This window comes from Anguilla anguilla, chromosome 12 (assembly GCF_013347855.1).
Source record: "Anguilla anguilla isolate fAngAng1 chromosome 12, fAngAng1.pri, whole genome shotgun sequence".
NCBI lineage: Eukaryota > Metazoa > Chordata > Actinopteri > Anguilliformes > Anguillidae > Anguilla > Anguilla anguilla.
In genome coordinates this window covers 35,272,641-35,289,234 of record NC_049212.1, presented here as the reverse complement: position 1 = coordinate 35,289,234, position 16,594 = coordinate 35,272,641, and the positions used below count along the sequence as shown (strand labels likewise).

The 16,594-nt window shown below is 52.9% G+C and overlaps 1 protein-coding gene across 1 annotated transcript in view; it reads left to right on the top strand.

Moving 5' to 3' along the window:
- The window catches only part of dchs1a (dachsous cadherin-related 1a), a 123,843-nt gene extending 108,408 nt beyond the window's left edge, over positions 1-15,435 (top strand). The window contains exons 11-21 of the mRNA XM_035385845.1: positions 418-657; positions 1,614-1,739; positions 2,079-2,288; positions 3,105-3,989; positions 4,321-4,434; positions 4,548-4,759; positions 5,163-5,314; positions 5,675-5,805; positions 6,173-6,459; positions 7,070-7,211; positions 7,749-15,435. Of these exons, the coding sequence (XP_035241736.1) occupies positions 418-657; positions 1,614-1,739; positions 2,079-2,288; positions 3,105-3,989; positions 4,321-4,434; positions 4,548-4,759; positions 5,163-5,314; positions 5,675-5,805; positions 6,173-6,459; positions 7,070-7,211; positions 7,749-10,369 (5,120 nt within the window). The 3' untranslated portion in view covers positions 10,370-15,435. The remainder of the gene's footprint in view (positions 1-417; positions 658-1,613; positions 1,740-2,078; positions 2,289-3,104; positions 3,990-4,320; positions 4,435-4,547; positions 4,760-5,162; positions 5,315-5,674; positions 5,806-6,172; positions 6,460-7,069; positions 7,212-7,748) is intronic.
- The last annotated feature ends 1,159 nt before the right edge of the window (positions 15,436-16,594 follow it).

Here is a 16,594-nt window from a genome sequence, read left to right as displayed (position 1 = left end):
GGGAGCGTTAATTTGAGCGGGGGCGAGGCAGTCTCGCCCCGCCCCGTGTGCTGGGAGCGCGGTGTTTACCTTCTCCTCTCTCCCAAACTCGACCGCGGTGCTCCCGGTGGGGAAAGCGTGTAATTTTTGGGGCACCGTGTTCCTGAGATGGCGTTAGCGCGTGCTAGCGTGCTCCCTGTCTCTCACACGCACACTTCGCATGTCTCCGGCGTCTCGCGGAGCCCCTCGCTCGGTGGTTCTCGTTACGTTTTTACGACCTTTGCGCGGTCATCACAAATCCCCACGCCTGCGACAGCTGCCCCGTTATGGGCTTAGTAGCACACAACAGCCCGAGGGGGGACGTCTGTTTACATTTAAGTTTAAATGTTTGCGACAAATTAAAGAAACTTTTTTTTGACAAAATGATGTCATGTCCAGGTTCTCTGTCCATCCTCAAGCCTATTGACCGCGAGGAGCAGGAGCTGTACAACCTCACGGTGGTCGCAGAGGATCATGGGACGCCGCAGCGCTCCGCCACCCAGCTGCTGTCGGTGCAGGTGATCGACGTCAACGACGAGGCGCCGAGGTTCGAGCGGGCGGAGTTCGAGGCGGAAATCCTCGAGAACCAGCCGCCAGGAACCCCGGTCCTGACTGTGTCCGCTTCCGATCTCGACCAAGGTACAGTAACCTTCAGCCAAAGCCAGGGACGTTTGACCGCAGTCCAACCACAGGGGGCGCTATATGCAGTGCAGCAGTCCTTGTTCTTCGGAGAGGTTTTTGTGCTCCCTGACTGCATTTTCCCTCTTTATTGCGTCCTTAGGCTTATTTCACGCCCGTAAAAAAATAAGCGAAAACATTTGCATCCAAGCTGTGTCTCCGTTCCATCTTTGTCCACTCTTTTTAAGCACAAAATGGAAGCCGGGTGCTTGTGTGAATAGCCCTTCTTTCTCACTCTCTCAGCTCCTCTTTACGGTTTTGTCTTTATGGCGTTTCCTCCGTATGTCTCACCTGCCTGGGTGCAGCCGCAACAGCGCGACTTTGAGGGAAGCCTGTAGGACAGGACTGTCTGTCTTTTACTGTTATGGATACAGAATGCAGTGGGGGGGTGGGGGGCGGAGGGGGGGGATTGCACATGGTCCAGAGGCTGAGTCAGGAACTCATAAAAACAGGGATTATAAACCCCCTCTCTCTCTCTCTCCAGAACCAATTAGTGGAGTAAACAGGTGACGTTGCCAGAATGTTCCGCGTTAGCACGCAACCTGGCATGCCCGGTCTCCGGGTACGAACGCTGTGGCCTCCGAGTGCCTGGGCAGCAAAATGAAGTACAAACAACAAAAAAAAAAAAATACAGAGAAGGGAAACAGCACGAGCCGTTCTGCTGGCTGGCGTGTCCTCTCACGTGAGAAGGGCCCATTGCGGATCTCGTAAAGCTGTGCCGCGAGCGCTTTAAGGAAAATACTAATAAAAGGAGGGGTTTTACCGTCTGGTGTGGAGGACTAAGCGTGAGGAAGAGGAGGAGGGTGCTTGTGTGTGCGGAGAGCGGCGTGTGGGGTCGCCGTGCGGAGGCTGTGTTTGCGCTCGCTGAGGATGGCGGCGTGATAAAGCTGACGCCGTCCCCCCGATGCTCCCCCCAGGGACCAATGGCGTGGTGACCTACGGAGGCGTGGCAGAGACGGGCTTCGCCATCGATCCGGTGACAGGCGTCATATCGGCCACCCGAGCCCTGGACAGGGAGGTGCAGGACCGCTACACTATCACAGGTAAACCCCCACCCCCCCCCACCCCCAGGGTGGAAACACCGCAATACAAAAATGCCAGGGGAGAGATCGGGGGGGGAGATGTGGGGGAGTTGCTGGCTGCTGAGGTTTTCTATGGTGTCGTTTGTTTTATTACGTGTGTATGGCTTTTTCACGGACTGTGGATTGGAGTCTCTCTCTCTCTCCCTCTCTCACACCCCCCTCCCCCTTTCTGTTGTATTGATTTAGCTCCTGGCCACTGAGCACTGTAATAAATCAATGATTCATCCATTTCCCTCTCCTCTCCTCTCCTCTCCTCTCTGCCCTCCTCCCCGGTCTGGACCGCGTCTAATTTATTAACAGTGTACGCCAAAGACGGCGGGCTGCCGGCGAAATTCGCCAAGGCGAGCGTGAGGATCGCGGTGCGGGACGAGAACGACAACGCCCCGGCCTTCGGGCGGCTGTACTACGCCCTGGAGGTCCCCGAGAACCTGGAGCCGGTCCAGCTGTTCACGCTGCGGGCCACCGACCTGGACGCGGGTTCGAGCGGAGAGGTGGAGTACAGGATCACAGGTGAGATCCGGCACAAACACACCTGGATCTAAATCAACCTGGATCCATTTCCCCTTAACTTTGACTCTCGTTTAAAAGCAACGCCTAATTTCTTTCTTTTTTTCTTGACAAACACAGTTTGTTGCCACGTTCAGCTATCCCTAGATTTAACTCACAAAGTGATGTTTGTGTTGAGAAGATCTGAACGCTTGCATTGCATTGCGAAGGACAAATAACTGAGTCTCGGCCTCTGCGTGGTCCGTACGCTTGGATTTCAGCGACACTCAATTCCGAGCTTGCAAAATGATTTGGAGTTCCAATTATAGGCTCATGCGCTGAGTGGGGCCCCATGGTGAATTGCCTGTAAATTACAGTTCAGCTGGTGGAATTGTCCCTGAATATGGGCAGGTGAACTAATGAGTTTTAGAGTAGCAGTTTGACACAGATGCCGAGGAAGTCAAACAAGTGAGAAGCAGCCTGACAGTGAAAGACAGCCTGACATTGAAACAAATTGAATGGTGTGTGTGTGTGTGTGTGTGCGCATGTGTGGTGTATGTGACTGTGTGTATGTGTGCGTGTGTGCGTGTGTGCATGTGTGGTGTATGTGACTGTGTGTGTGTGCGCGTGTGTGTGTGTGACTGTGTGGTGTATGTGTGTGTGTGTGTGTGTGACTGTGTGCGTGTGCGTGTGTGTGCGCATGTGCGTGTGTGCCTGTGTGCGTGTCTGTGTGTGTGACTGTGACTGTACGTGTGTGTGCATGTGCGGTGTATGTGACTCTGTGTGTGTGTGTGTGTGTGTGTGTGTGTGTGTGCGCGCGCGCGTGTGTTTTCCCTGAAGCTGGAGACCCGGCGGGTGATTTTCGGCTGGATAGGAGCTCGGGTGTGCTGTGGACCGCGCGGGCTCTGGACCGGGAGCGGAAGGCCCGGTACGCCCTGACGGTCGTGGCCCAGGACCGCGGCAGCCCCCCCCTCAGCGGCTCCGCCACCGTGGACGTGGCCGTCCTGGACGTCAACGACAACGGGCCGCGCTTCGACAGCGCCGGCTACGCGGCGGAGGTGCGCGAGGACGCCGCGGCGGGGTCTCTGGTGCTGCAGGCCTCGGCCGCGGACGAGGACGCGGGGCCCAACGGCGAGGTGCTGTACTTCCTGAGCGGCGAGGCGGGCGGCGCCTTCGCCGTCGACCCGGAGACGGGCCGCGTCACCACCACCGCCGCCGCGCTGGACCGCGAGAAGCGCGCCTCCTACAGCTTCCGCGTGTGCGCCACCGACCGCGCCCCCGCCGCGCCCCGCAACGCCAGCGCCCCCGTCACCGTCCACGTCCTGGACGTCAACGACAACGCGCCCTTCTTCGTCCAGGACCCGCTGGTCATCAACGTGTCCAGCGGCGGCGGCGGCGGCGGCGGCGGGGCGGGCCGGCAGGTGGTGGCCACCATGAGGGCCGAGGACAAGGACTTTGGCGCCAACGGCTCGGTGTTCTACCGCTTCGCCGGCCCGGCGAAGGGCTTCGCCATCAACTCGCTGACCGGCGACATCCAGGTGAGCGAGCGGCACCTGGCCCTGTCCCAGAGCCAGCGCACGCTCATCGTGGAGGCCATGGACCAGGGCAGCCCCGCCCAGTCCTCGCTGGGGGTGGTGCTCGTCTACGTCAAGGAGCAGGAGTACAGGGGCATCCGCTTCTCCCGAAATGCCCGGGACGTCAGCCTCCAGGAGAACGCCGCCAAAGGTACGTTTCCGGTCTAAATGTATGTCGGAATTGGGCTGTGATCTCTTTGCAACTGTTGCCATTAAAAACTACATTTCCCAGAATTACTTGAGCATGTTCATTAATGAATGAAAACCTGTGTAAAATACGTATGCAAATATAAAGATAGACTGATGCTTGTCAAGTGGAGTCAGTTGAGGCACTTTATCTCAGTCCAGTGATGCTATCTACGGGCAACAGTGCTACAGGTCTTCAGTAATGACTTAGCATTCCAAAATTGGGGCACAAAGACAAAGTGATGAATGCAAAGTTGCATTTTAAGCAATGCGTTTCTCGCACCCTGCCCCGTTAGGCACGGCAGTCGTGCAGACGCAGGCGCAGTACCCCGACGGCACCCGCAGCGGCATCAACTACAGCATCTTCAGCGGCAACAGACTGCAGTCCTTCCGTATCAGCCCCACAACAGGTGAGCCAGCAAGGATTAACCTGTTTACACTGATGACCTAATTTGAGCGCAAATTAATAATAATAATTTGGGGTTTTCCCCACTCTCTCTTTCCCCTCTTCTGTTTGCTTCAGGTGAGATCTGGGTACAGAGCTCGACTGGCCTGGATTTTGAGGAAAACCCCAGACTCCGCCTAGTGGTGAAAGCCGAAACTGCGTCCTCCAGCTCCTACATGGCCGTCAACCTGATCCTGCAGGACGTCAACGACAACCTCCCCCGCTTCCAGCTGCAGAACTACGTGGCGTACATCCGGGAGTCTCAGGGCTACGATTTCCCCATCATTCAGGTGCGGTGCCATGCCCCCCCCTCCCTCCCCCCCTCCCCAACCTTGTTTTGATTGGCTTCTGCCAAGTTGTGCTGCAAGTCCTGTCTGGTTTGTAAAATGAAAATAGTGCACTTCTAGAAGAGGAAATGTGGAGGCTTTCAGCAGGGCAGGGTAATGTCTCTGTGCCCACCTCGTTAACCTCCTCACTGAAGAGCCGTACTGTTGAGTCTCAAAACACTCCTTAGTTTTTTGCTTCTCTTTGTGCATTCTGAGACCTTATGTCCAAGTGCAATACTGCTTGCTGGTTCACATTACCCTGAAGCAGCTGCTGCAAATTGTGATTTGTTTTCATTTCCAATTTCCTCCTCCAATACATGCACACACTCTCTCACACACACACACACACTCACGCACGCACACACAGGTCCTGGCAGATGACCTCGACCAGGGTCAGAATGGTCAGGTGACCTACTCCATCAAATCATCCAGCATGAGCGGCCTGTTCAGGATCGACCCCCTGACCGGCAGCATCAGCACGGCGGCCATCATGGACAGAGAGATCTGGACACAGACAAAGTGAGTTTCTCTCTTTTTCACTCATCCCTTTTTACTGAGCTGAAAGAGCCCCTGTTGTGCTATGGTCTGTGCTGCATTCTGTGCATCTTCCAGATCCCCGAAACCTTTTATTTCGGGGGTGCTCAATAGATCTTCATCGTATGGTTTTTGCCCGCCATTTCCATGTGCAGTTTTCTGCTGATGTTTTCATTTCATCTTATGAATATGTTCCAAGTTCTTACTGGAACCACAGAACAGTCGCTTTCAAAGGCTCTATAAAACACGGGACAATATAAACAGGAAATTTAAGAAAGTGAAGACAAAAAAAAGCAAAAATAAAGGAAAAAAAAAAAAACTGAGCTCCGAATTTTGTCCCCCCAGGCTGGTTGTCACGGCGACGGACCGGGGCAGCCCCAGACTGGCCGGCTCTGCCACGCTGACGGTGATCATCGTGGACCTCAACGACAACAGCCCCACGATCCCGCTGCCACGCGAGATTCGCGTGCCGGAGAGTGAGTGCGCGCGCTCCGCCCCCTCGCCCCCCGCGCCCTTCCCCCCAGGAGCCCCAAATCGGCGGGGCACTGCCCCCGGGGAGAGGGCTGGCTCTGCTATGTTTGTGTTTTACCGGCCCCTTTGATGATCGCATCATCTGCATGTGAATTAAATTACGTCTCCCACATCCCGGGTCAACAAAGCCCTGCGGTGCAGACAGCGGGGTTTTTATACCTGCCGCCTCATGACTCTGCAGAAATTTGACTCAAATTTTACAGCCTGTCTGTTCCCCCTCACTTCACACCCTCTTTAGAATGCTGCGGCTCACCGCTCCTGTTTTTCCTCCCGCTCCCCTTCCCCCTTCCCCCTTCCCCTCCCCTCCCCCAGACACCCTGATCGGCACAGAGATCACCCAGGTGACGGGAAACGACGTGGACTCGGGCCCCGCCCTCTCCTACACCCTGCAGCTGGACGGCCACGCCCGGGGGAAGTTTGGGATACACCGCTACGGCGGGGGCGTGTCCCTGACGGCCCCGCTGGACTTCGAGGAGAGGACCTGGTACACCCTCACCGTCCGGGCCTCCGACTCCAGGCACCAGAGCGAGGCCAACCTGACCGTGCTGGTGGAGGACGTCAACGACAACGCGCCCGTCTTCACCCAGGACCTGTACCAGGTGACCACGCACGGAAGCCCCGCCCCCCGCTGACTCATTTAAACCAATCCCAGCACCGCCAGATTTTCTCAACAAATATTCCAGTTCAGTGAACATTAGATCAGGTTTATTACTTAGAATCCCAAGGTTAACGGAAATCATTTGGCAAACCCAAAAAAAAACATAGTTTGGTTTGTTTATTTATTTAGGCTTGTAAAATGCAGATTGATGTGTGCCGTCAATCTGCATACGGTGATGCAGTTTCCCCAGCGGCTCTTCACACCCTGTTAAGTTTCACAGACAGGTTGGCTAATGCGCGTGTCGACAGGCCTCTGCTCCTCTGGGCGAAACGTGACAGTTATTAAACGCCGAATCGCTAATCCGCCGTGAATCCAGACCACACAGGAGGAGCCTCGCGCACCTGCGTTTTCTCCCACAACACCCCGGTGCGAAATCCAGCGAGCGACCTCTGCACCGTCACGCGCTGCGGAACGGCGAAGAAAAATGATGACTGTATTGTGAAAAGCGCAAAAAGTTTGGCCGGAGCTCGACGGGCTACTGGAATGGCGGGCTTCGCTGCTTTGGCTCTGAGTTCCGTTCGTCCTGACTGGTGTGTGTTTCGGTTTCCAAGGTAACGCTGCTGGAGCATTCCCCGCCAGGCAGTCCGGTGATCACGGTAACAGCCACGGACCGCGACTCGGGGGAGAACGGGAAGGTCACCTACAGAGTGATGTCATCAACGAGGGACGGCTTTCACGTTGACCCCAGCAACGGTACAGGGCAGGCCTCCTTTGTTCTGGCTTCACGTTTCCTTCCAAGGTCAAACCAGGGTTTTTGAATTGGGGTTAAGGCACATTCCATGCGGTGACTGCAATGAATGAGCTCCATGTAGATAAATAAATCTGCTCAGTTCCAGTTTGGAACCAATAAGCAAAAATATAGCAGACCACATTAAACATATTTGAACAGCAATGGATCACATGGAACAGCCATTACTGAGTGGCAGTCTGCAAGTCCTGCCACACCTCAGGCACCAGCTTAGGAGAATGATTGGATCTTGTGGCACAAATTGTAGCCTGCAGGATTTAGACTGTGCACTATGTATGCTAAAAAACGCACAGACATGCCTGCAGTGAGATTAAATTCTTACAGCAGTACATAAAAATGAAAAAAAAAAATGTTTCAGTATCTATATTTTATATCGACTTTATACCGACTGGGCAAGTTCATAAAAGATTAAGTACTGGAGCACGAGCAGAAGAACAGCCGTTTCTCAGATTAAAATATCCTTTCCTCTCCTTTCATGGCAGGCACCCTGTTTTTCAACCGGAGGGTGGAGTTTGACCCCAAGCGGCCTGCCATCACCGTGGTGATCGAAGCCCGGGATGGCGGCACCCCGGCCCTGTCCTCCATCGCTACCGTCCAGGTCCAGGTGTCCGACGTCAACGACAACGCCCCCCTCTTCCCCCAGTCGGAATACTGGGCCACCGTGCCTGAGGACAGCCTCCCGGGGGCCACCATACTGACCCTGGAGGCGGTGGACGGGGACCTGTCCCGCGAGAACTGCGGCTTCGACTTCGCCATCGCCAGCGGCAACGTGGGCGACGCCTTCCAGATCGAGAGCAGCGTGCGCTTCCTGGAGGGGCGGGGCTTCCAGACGGTGGGCACGCTGATCCTGGCGGAGCGGCTGGACTTCGAGGCGGCGCAGCTGTACAACCTGACGGTGGTGGCGTCCGACCGCGGGGTCCCCCAGCGCAGCTCCAGCGTCTCGGCCGTCATCGCCGTCGCCGACGCCGACGACAACCCGCCCGCCTTCGGCCGCGCCGAGTACGCCGTGGCGCTGAGCGAGGGCGCGGCCGCCGGCACCGAGATCCTGCGCCTGACCGCCACCGACCCGGACTCCGCCCCCAACGCCGAGGTCCGCTACGCCATCAGCTCTGGGGACGACACGGGGCTCTTCTCCGTGGACCTGGGGACGGGCGCCCTCCGGCTGCAGCGGACGCTAGACCGCGAGGGACAGCCTCACCACACGGTCATTGTGCAGGCCTCGGACGGGCGCGGCCACTACGCGCTGGCGCCCGTCACCGTGGAAGTCAAAGACGTCAATGACAACAGGCCTTACTTCCCGCTGAAGACGCTTACCGCCAGCATCCGCGAGAACCGGCCTGCCAACAGCCCCGTCACCGTGCTGCACGCCATAGACCACGACGCGGGCGTGTACGGCCAGCTGCGCTACTACATGGTGGACAAGGCAGGCGAAGGGAAGGAGTCCTTCCTCGTCAATCAGACCTCGGGGGAGGTCCGAGCGCGCCGGACGTTCGACTTCGAGAAAGCCAGCTCCTTCAGCTTCGTGGCTCTGGCCGTGGACGCGGGCAACTACTCCGCCACGACGACCGTGCAGGTTTACGTGACGGGCGAGGACGAGTACGACCCGGTCTTCGCCGCCTCCGATCTGTCGTTGGAGGTGCCCGAGGGGGCCAGGAAAGGGCAGAGCATCGGGCAGGTGCGGGCCAGCGACGAGGACGAGGGCGTGGACGGGATCGTGCTGTACTCCCTGGCCGAGAGCTCGCCCTACTTCGAGGTGAACAGGACCACGGGCGTCGTCTCTCTGAAGGTGGACGGTTCCGGAAGGCACGGCGGCTCGGGACGCGCCAAGAGGGAGGCGCGGCAGATGACCCTGGACGTGACGGCGCGGGGCCCCCTGGAGACCTCTCGCTCGGCCACCGCGCGCCTCACCGTCGACGTCACCCGCACCTCCTTCGGCCTGGCGACCGACGTCAACATCCTGCTGGTCAGCGGCGTGGCCGCGTCCCTCGGGGCCATCGTCATCCTGGCGGTCGTCGCAGTCGCCCTCTTCCTGGCCAGCTCCCGGCGGCGCAAGAAGGAGCGGGAGGCCCGAAACAGAGCGACCGCCCCGGGCACCGCCCTCCAGAAGCTGGAAGAGTCCAAAGTCGCGGGGCCGAGCGACAGGATCTACCACCAGGCCCTGCCCGGGTACGCCAGCGACCAGGCCGGGTCGGCCGTGGGACCCTACACCCGCGGGGGATCCCTGGACCCCTCCCACTCCAGCGGGCGGGGCTCGGCGGACGCGGAAGCGGCAGAGGACGACGAGATCCGGATGATCAACGAGTACCCGCGCGTGTCCAGCATCTCCTCCTCCATGCAGGAGCACATCTCCGCCCGCGGGCCCGACTCGGGCATCCAGCAGGACGCCGACCAGCTTTCGGACATCTCCTGCGAGCCCGGCGTGGAGGCGGGGGGCCAGTGGTTCAAGGGCAAGAAGCTGGGGAGCCTCAGCGGGACCCTGCTCTCCGGCCAGCACCCCGTCTACCGGGACGAGGGCGGGGGGTACCTGGGCGTGGGCCGGGGCCTGAGCATCTCCCATCCCAAGGACTACGCCTTCCCCGAGGACGGCAAGCCGGCGGTGGACGGCTCGCTGACGGCCATCGTGGCCAGCGACGAGGAGCTGCGCGGCAGCTACAACTGGGACTACCTGCTCAACTGGTGCCCGCAGTTCCAGCCGCTGGCCAACGTCTTCACCGAGATCGCCCGGCTCAAGGACGAGAACGCTCCGCCCGGTAACCCCCGGCGACCGTTCCAGCCCAAGGCCAAGGCCGACCCCAAGCCCCGGATCGACCCGCCCCCGCTCATCACCTCCGTGGCCCACCCGGGGGCCAAGTCCGTGCCCCCGAAGCCCGCCGTCGGGAGGACGTTCCCCCACCTGGCGTCGTTGCGCCGGTCGCCCATCAGCCACGAGGGCTCCATCTCCTCGGCGGCCATGTCGCCCAGCTTCTCGCCGTCCCTCTCGCCGCTGGCCACCCGCTCCCCCGCCGTCTCCCCCTTCGGCGTCACCCAGGGCCCCTCGGCCTCCATGATCAGCACCACCGAGCACTCCCTGGAGCACAGCGAGGAGGCCGAGCTCAGGATTTAAACCCCGCCCTCGCGCCCTGTTTTTGCGAGGTACCGCCCCCTCCTTCCCAAGGACGCAAAAGGGCATTGGTGGTAAAATGAGCCGGAGTGGCACAAACATTCCTTGCCCCCCCACCCCCACCTGCCTGACACAGGCTCCTAGACTAAGACTCCGCAGGGGATTTAACTCAAGCTGCTGAGCTGTAAAACACTCATCGCAGTATTAGACGCGTGTGGATAACCGTGTCACGTGGTGTTGTCTCACTGGCTGGCCAGCGAGCCGAGGGTCTGCTGTTCTTCTGGCTGACCTTTGGAGGCTCTTGAACTTCTCAGTGTTAAATTTAGGCCAAAATGGCTGCTGTTGCCTTTTTTTATTTTGTTATTGTTGCCGTGCGTCTGAGAGTCCTCTCACAAATACCTATCAGTGTTTTGAAGACTTAAAAAAAAAAAGAACTATTTGCACATTTGTAAGGGGAGCCAAGACAGATGTCAAAAGTGTTACAAAAGAAAACACTTTTTTTGGTTTATATATTTTTATACCAACATTTGTTTTATGACTAGAAAGTCACATATGTCAAGAGGTTGCCATTGCAGTAGTTTATGTATGCATATATGTATATTTGTGTGTATGCAATGGTATGTATGTTATTACGTTTGTTTTAGATTTTAGGATTATTAAGAGTGTTTGTGGAATCAGCAGATTCTTGGCATCTGTGATGTGTGAGTGGGGAACACTTGTGTTTTGATAAGTATTTATAAAATAAGGAGAAAAATGCTCGCTAGAAGAACAGATATACTAATTCAGTTTTCACAATCGAGTAGTGTTTCGTTGATATTTTCCTGTGGACTTGGAGATCTTTCAAGATGTCAGCACGGCTATGTGAAAGGCTGTGTGGATGAAGAGAACTAGTTCCTTGTTTCTGTAGGAAAACTGAGAGAAAACAGTGCAGAAGAGTCACCCCCCTCAGAATGAGAACTGTCCGTGCTTTAGAACTGGGGGGGGAAAGAACAGCAGGAAACATTGCTTTCGAAAAACAACAACAAAAAAAGAAAACTCTTTAAAACATCTTCGGAAACCTCAACCTGCGCTCCTTCCGGGTGACCTCAGCAGGGAATGAGGAAGCTGCTCGTTCTTCGACAAAGAGTTTCTCTCTCGAAGTGACCGTCTGCAGCCCAAGAGGCTCATAATCAAGTCATTCTACAGTTGGCTGTCACTGAGCTGGGGGGGGGAGGGTTTGAGCCGGATAACTCTATTGTGTGTTGGGGGGGGGGGGGGGGGGGGGGGCATTGGTGGATTTGTTCAGTCGGTCCTCACAGTGCTGCCTGCATCGACATGCTACTTGGACGCGTGTTCTCGACTCCGATTGCTCCAAACGAGGCAGACTCCAGAGGCAGCCAATAACGGCACACTTGATTGCCCACCATTGATGTGTGTGCCTAATTAACGACGATCAGATATCGGCTTGTTTTTCGACAGACCGCTCGGCTGCCCCCGCGCCGCTACCGTTTTAGCCTCGGGACGGGAAGTGGGCTGTCCAGGAGGCACCAGGGGAACCTGATAAGTCCATTTGGACAACCCGTGTGCCATGCTTGTGTGAACACAGAGGGGGGAAGACATCATCCAGTCTGGAGCTGTTTCCAAATCAAGCCATCCTCCTGTATCGAAGCACTTAAAAGTGCTTTGTGCAGACATTTGAGGTAAAAAAAAAAGAAAAGAAAAGAAATTCTGGTCATGTCTGTTTCTTGGCAACCTGGTCCTCTCTTGTTTCTGGGTTTAAATCTGGAGTGAGAATGATAAAAAGCAAGGCCTTCGTAAATACCTGCCTTTCCACGATGACATAAAAGGCCTGAATGGAGCGTGTGCATCGTTAAAAAGCAATCGTTGGAACAGTTTTTCTTCGTTCTCAGCTCAGCACAGACACGCTGGATAGAAAACAGAGACAGGTACAAAAACAGCCTTTGTCCGGGCAAACTTTGAAGGTTAACCAAAACCACTTCATTCACAGAGCTGTAATGGTTGACGGCAGCTAATTTAAAAAAAAAAAAAAAAAGAAAAGAAAAGAAAAAAGAAGAAGCAAAGCATCAGAAGCATGCTTCAAAAGCGAAATGACTATGCTAGAACAGAAACAACACAGATATGTGTTATGTATATAAACTGGAAGAGATAAAATAAAAAAAAACTCTTGTTTTTTTCCTTGTGGTGTCAAGGTGACCCATACTATCAAAATGTAAATAACCTTTTTTCCACAAAGTATCACTGAGCTGAAACGTTCTGGAAGACACTCAAATATTTGAGTATATAATCTTAATTGGACAGGGGGAAGACTTATAAGAATGTATATAATGTTGACGTAGCTCAGTAATGGAAGGGCGCCTCTCCTTCATGTGGACGACAGGTGTGTTTACATAGCTGCAACGGATTCCTGCCGCGTTCCTCAGCCGACTAAGCAATAAGATTCTTCCATTCCACAGGAACCCGGAGAAAAAATTTAAAACGAAGCTTTTGGCAAACGGCAAGAGACTGAAGCAAGGGGGAACTGGACTGAGCTGATGCAGAATAAAGAACAAGAAAATGCAATAAAATTTAGAAGAAAAAAAATTGAATTGGATAATATCACCTTCTCTTTGCTTTTTGTTTTAGCACCCAAAAAAAAAAGTTCTGGGGTTGTTAAACTTTTGTAGCCATGTTTTTTCACTACGGAGGCTGCAAGTTGTGAAATCTCCAGCACTGACTCTTAACTGGTACGCAGTAACTGTTGCTGTATTATAATAAGTGCATTTTTTTGTTTTCTGTCACTAGACAAAAGAAAAAAAGTATTGATGTTTTGCCTTAACAGTGTTGTTGTGAACTAGCAGTATTCTAGAACTGTGTGGTAACAATAGCAAACTTAAAAGCCTGCATTAAGGGGACTGGAACGCAAGACAAAGCAGCACGGTGTTCAGCCATCTTGGTAATTAAGCTACGTTCTCTCTCATCTGCCTGAGTCGCTTCTCAGTTAGTCTACCTCCAGTTGAGCAGCCAAGACCCCCCCCCCCCAAACCAGTTGTGTGTATATATATATATATATATATACCATGGCCCCTCTCTGCATCCCACAACTGTTCTGTCCAGGTGTAAACCAAACTGCAAGCCTTTGTAAACGAGTAGTGTAAATATATCCTGTATACTGTAACTAAACCACTGTTGCTGTCCAGCCAGGTTTCTCTGGTTAATGGTTGTATAATGACATGCCCATCTCCTGCATTGCATTCTGGGTAGTGGCACTTGAATCATGGGATACCCAGGGTTCCTATTGTACCGCATTTGTCCGTTTACGTTAATTTTACTCAGATTCCACTAGCTTCTTCGTTTGTGCTCTGCTTCAACTTGGTGTAACCCTCACGTTCAGCAAAACCGAACGGTTTCTGGCTGCCTCTGCAGAAGACCCCAGTGTAAGATTGTATTTTTTGCTTATCTGAGTGATTGCCATGGAAGACGTCTGGAAATTCCATTTCACTAGGATTTGTCAGTGAGACGGCCATTTTGTTTTTTTTGACGGTTTTAGGGTCTAAGGTTTCATTTCTAATTGTTAACATGTTAGCAGAAAAAAAACAAAAAAAAACAACAACTGACCTGTATTAGATCACAGAGAAGTGCGGGGAAAAACACAATTAGGAGTTGGACATCTCTCAGTCCTTTCAAATCTGTCAAACCGCATGGAAACAGTCCAAGAAAGTTTTCAGAAACAATGCGTAGGGTTGTACTGTCTTGCTGGCGTGGGATATGCTGAATGCTGGACTAATTATGGCCACAAATAAGTGTCATATTCTGCTCAAAATCCACAGTCAGGCACAATTATTGGGTCCCCCCCCAAGAGGCTGCACAGAGCGCTTCTCCAATTTCACAGTAAATCGTCGGCTGATTACAACCCTAAAATAACGTTACAGATTGTTTCTGTCCAAACACCGCGAGACTTCTTGTAACCTCGACAGCAAATTGACCATCCAGGTATTTAGCTCACTCAGAAGAAGCGGTTTTGAAATTATTTTAAATTGAAACGGCGAGTCTTCATTTGCTGCAGAACCCATTGTTTTGTTTTCAAAATGGCAGAGAGTTTAGAGTTTACCCTGTGGGATCTGGGAATAAACTGCATCTATTCAGATTCCTTAAACGTATAATTTAAAGGATCTCTGTTACTGTTAGTTTTTATAAAATGATTTAAGTGCATTTATTTTTGTTTCCGTATCAGGTTTTCATGAGAGCGAAAGCATAAGAAAAGTTAATTCCCAGAAATACACTGAGCCCCAGTGGGCTTAAAGGCAAACAGTGGCAGATAAATTTGTATTCTTCCAAGTGCCTGAAAATATGCACTCTCTCTCTCTCTTTCTTTCCCTCTTTCTCTCTCACTCACACACACACACACACACAACTGAATTCCCAAGATTACAATATGAAAGCTGTTCCATTACATCACTTTGAATAGATAATTGTTTGGTTATTCTGCCACAAATGATATCAATATCCATATAGTTTACAAATGTGTTGAATCAGCATGTTATGAAATGGAGTAGAAAATGTTTTTTTGTTTGTGGCTGGACCGCAACAGCGGGGCCAGCCCTACAAACGCGAATGTCTGTGAGTGACTGACTGACTGAGTGATGAAGTTACACCATTGGTCGGCCGAGTTACGAAGCTACACCATTGGTTGGCCAGATCACATGTGTTAGGTCCAGCCATATACTAGGTTTTAACCTGGTCTTGTTTTCTTCCTGTGTGCACTGGGTCTCAAATCTCTGTACTTCTTAACTCATAAACACCTTTGTATACAAGCCCCATTTTAAAAAAATCAAATGAAGGCGGGGAATATAATTATTCTGTTATGGATATGCACCTGCGTTCTTTCAAGTCCTTTTTTACACATAAACCCACAAAGATCCCCCCTCTCCAATCAGGCCTTCTCTGGCCCATCTTATCTTCCTCATTGAAAATGATGGAAAAACTAAACTTCCCAGGAATTCGGAATATTGGGGAGGAAGGAATGGTATCCAAATCTAAGGAATTACCATGTTGTCAAGGTTGTGAAACTTCTCAGTGAATGGGGGGGGGGGGGGGAGGGGGGAAGAAAAAAAAAATCCAAATGAAGTGCAGATGTGGGTCCAGAAGAATAATGGGATGGAGCGGTATAAATTTAACATTCGTGAGGAATGCTACTCCGTTTCATAAATCCCTGTGGTTTGCTGGCTTGAATGATTCTAGCTCGCAATGTTTTATATACAATCACAGTAGCAAAAAGCCACATAACTTAAACTTAAGGAGCAATTTATTCTGTTTTAGGAAAAATAAGTGGAGATTCGTTTTTAAGCCATTTGCAAGCATAGCAGTGGGGGGGGGGCATCGAGCATTCGTCTTCCTTACCTACTCTGCCCCCCCAGGGACCCAGAGCGCGGGAAGTGGCCGTTTCTTCCAAGCTGTCAGTCTCTCATCGTGTATGTGTGATACACAATCTTGTTTTTTTTTTTTTTTCCAGCATGGGCCTTGTGATTGTTTGAGTGAGTGGGACACACAGTCCCAGTCAGGCCTACCATAGAGCACAAGGGAGCGGAACACAGGAACTGGTTCCTGCCTATACTTCAGCAGTAATAAGCCCCCAGCCCCCCCAAAAAAGGAAAGAACTTCACAATACGGGGTCCCACTAAAACTTGGCACCCGTACGAATTTGTCACTGTATGCAAAACTGCAGTCCTGGAGGCTTGCTCTGTGTGCTGGTTTTTGTTCCAACCAATTATCTTAGTTTAAGTTTTCTGACAGCTCTGTAAACTATGCTGGTTCACTCCTCTACTTGAGAACAGTTACATTTTTAGAATACACATGCTGTGGCTGTAGCCTCAGACTGCATGCAGGTTAAGTACCTTGCTCAAGGGTACAACGGCAGTTGTCCTACCCAGGAATTGAACCTATGACCTTTCGGTGAGAAGCCCAGTTGCTTATCCATCATGCTACACTGCCTCCCTGCTAAGACTCGACTTCAAATATTCTGAGCCTCCGATTTTAGGGTCCTGTTGGACGGGTGCCTCATCCCCAGCTCGAACTGTGACCCCACAAGGCCAGTTCATATGCAGAGCAGCAGGGCTGACCTTACAGTAAACGCACACCTAGGCAAATCAAATTTTAAAAAAGCGGTTTAGAGTCAACGTCGAGCTGCTCTGTATGCGTGACCTCTTGCTGAAACCCTCGCAGCCCCCTCGCGAGCTTTATTTGTACAAATTG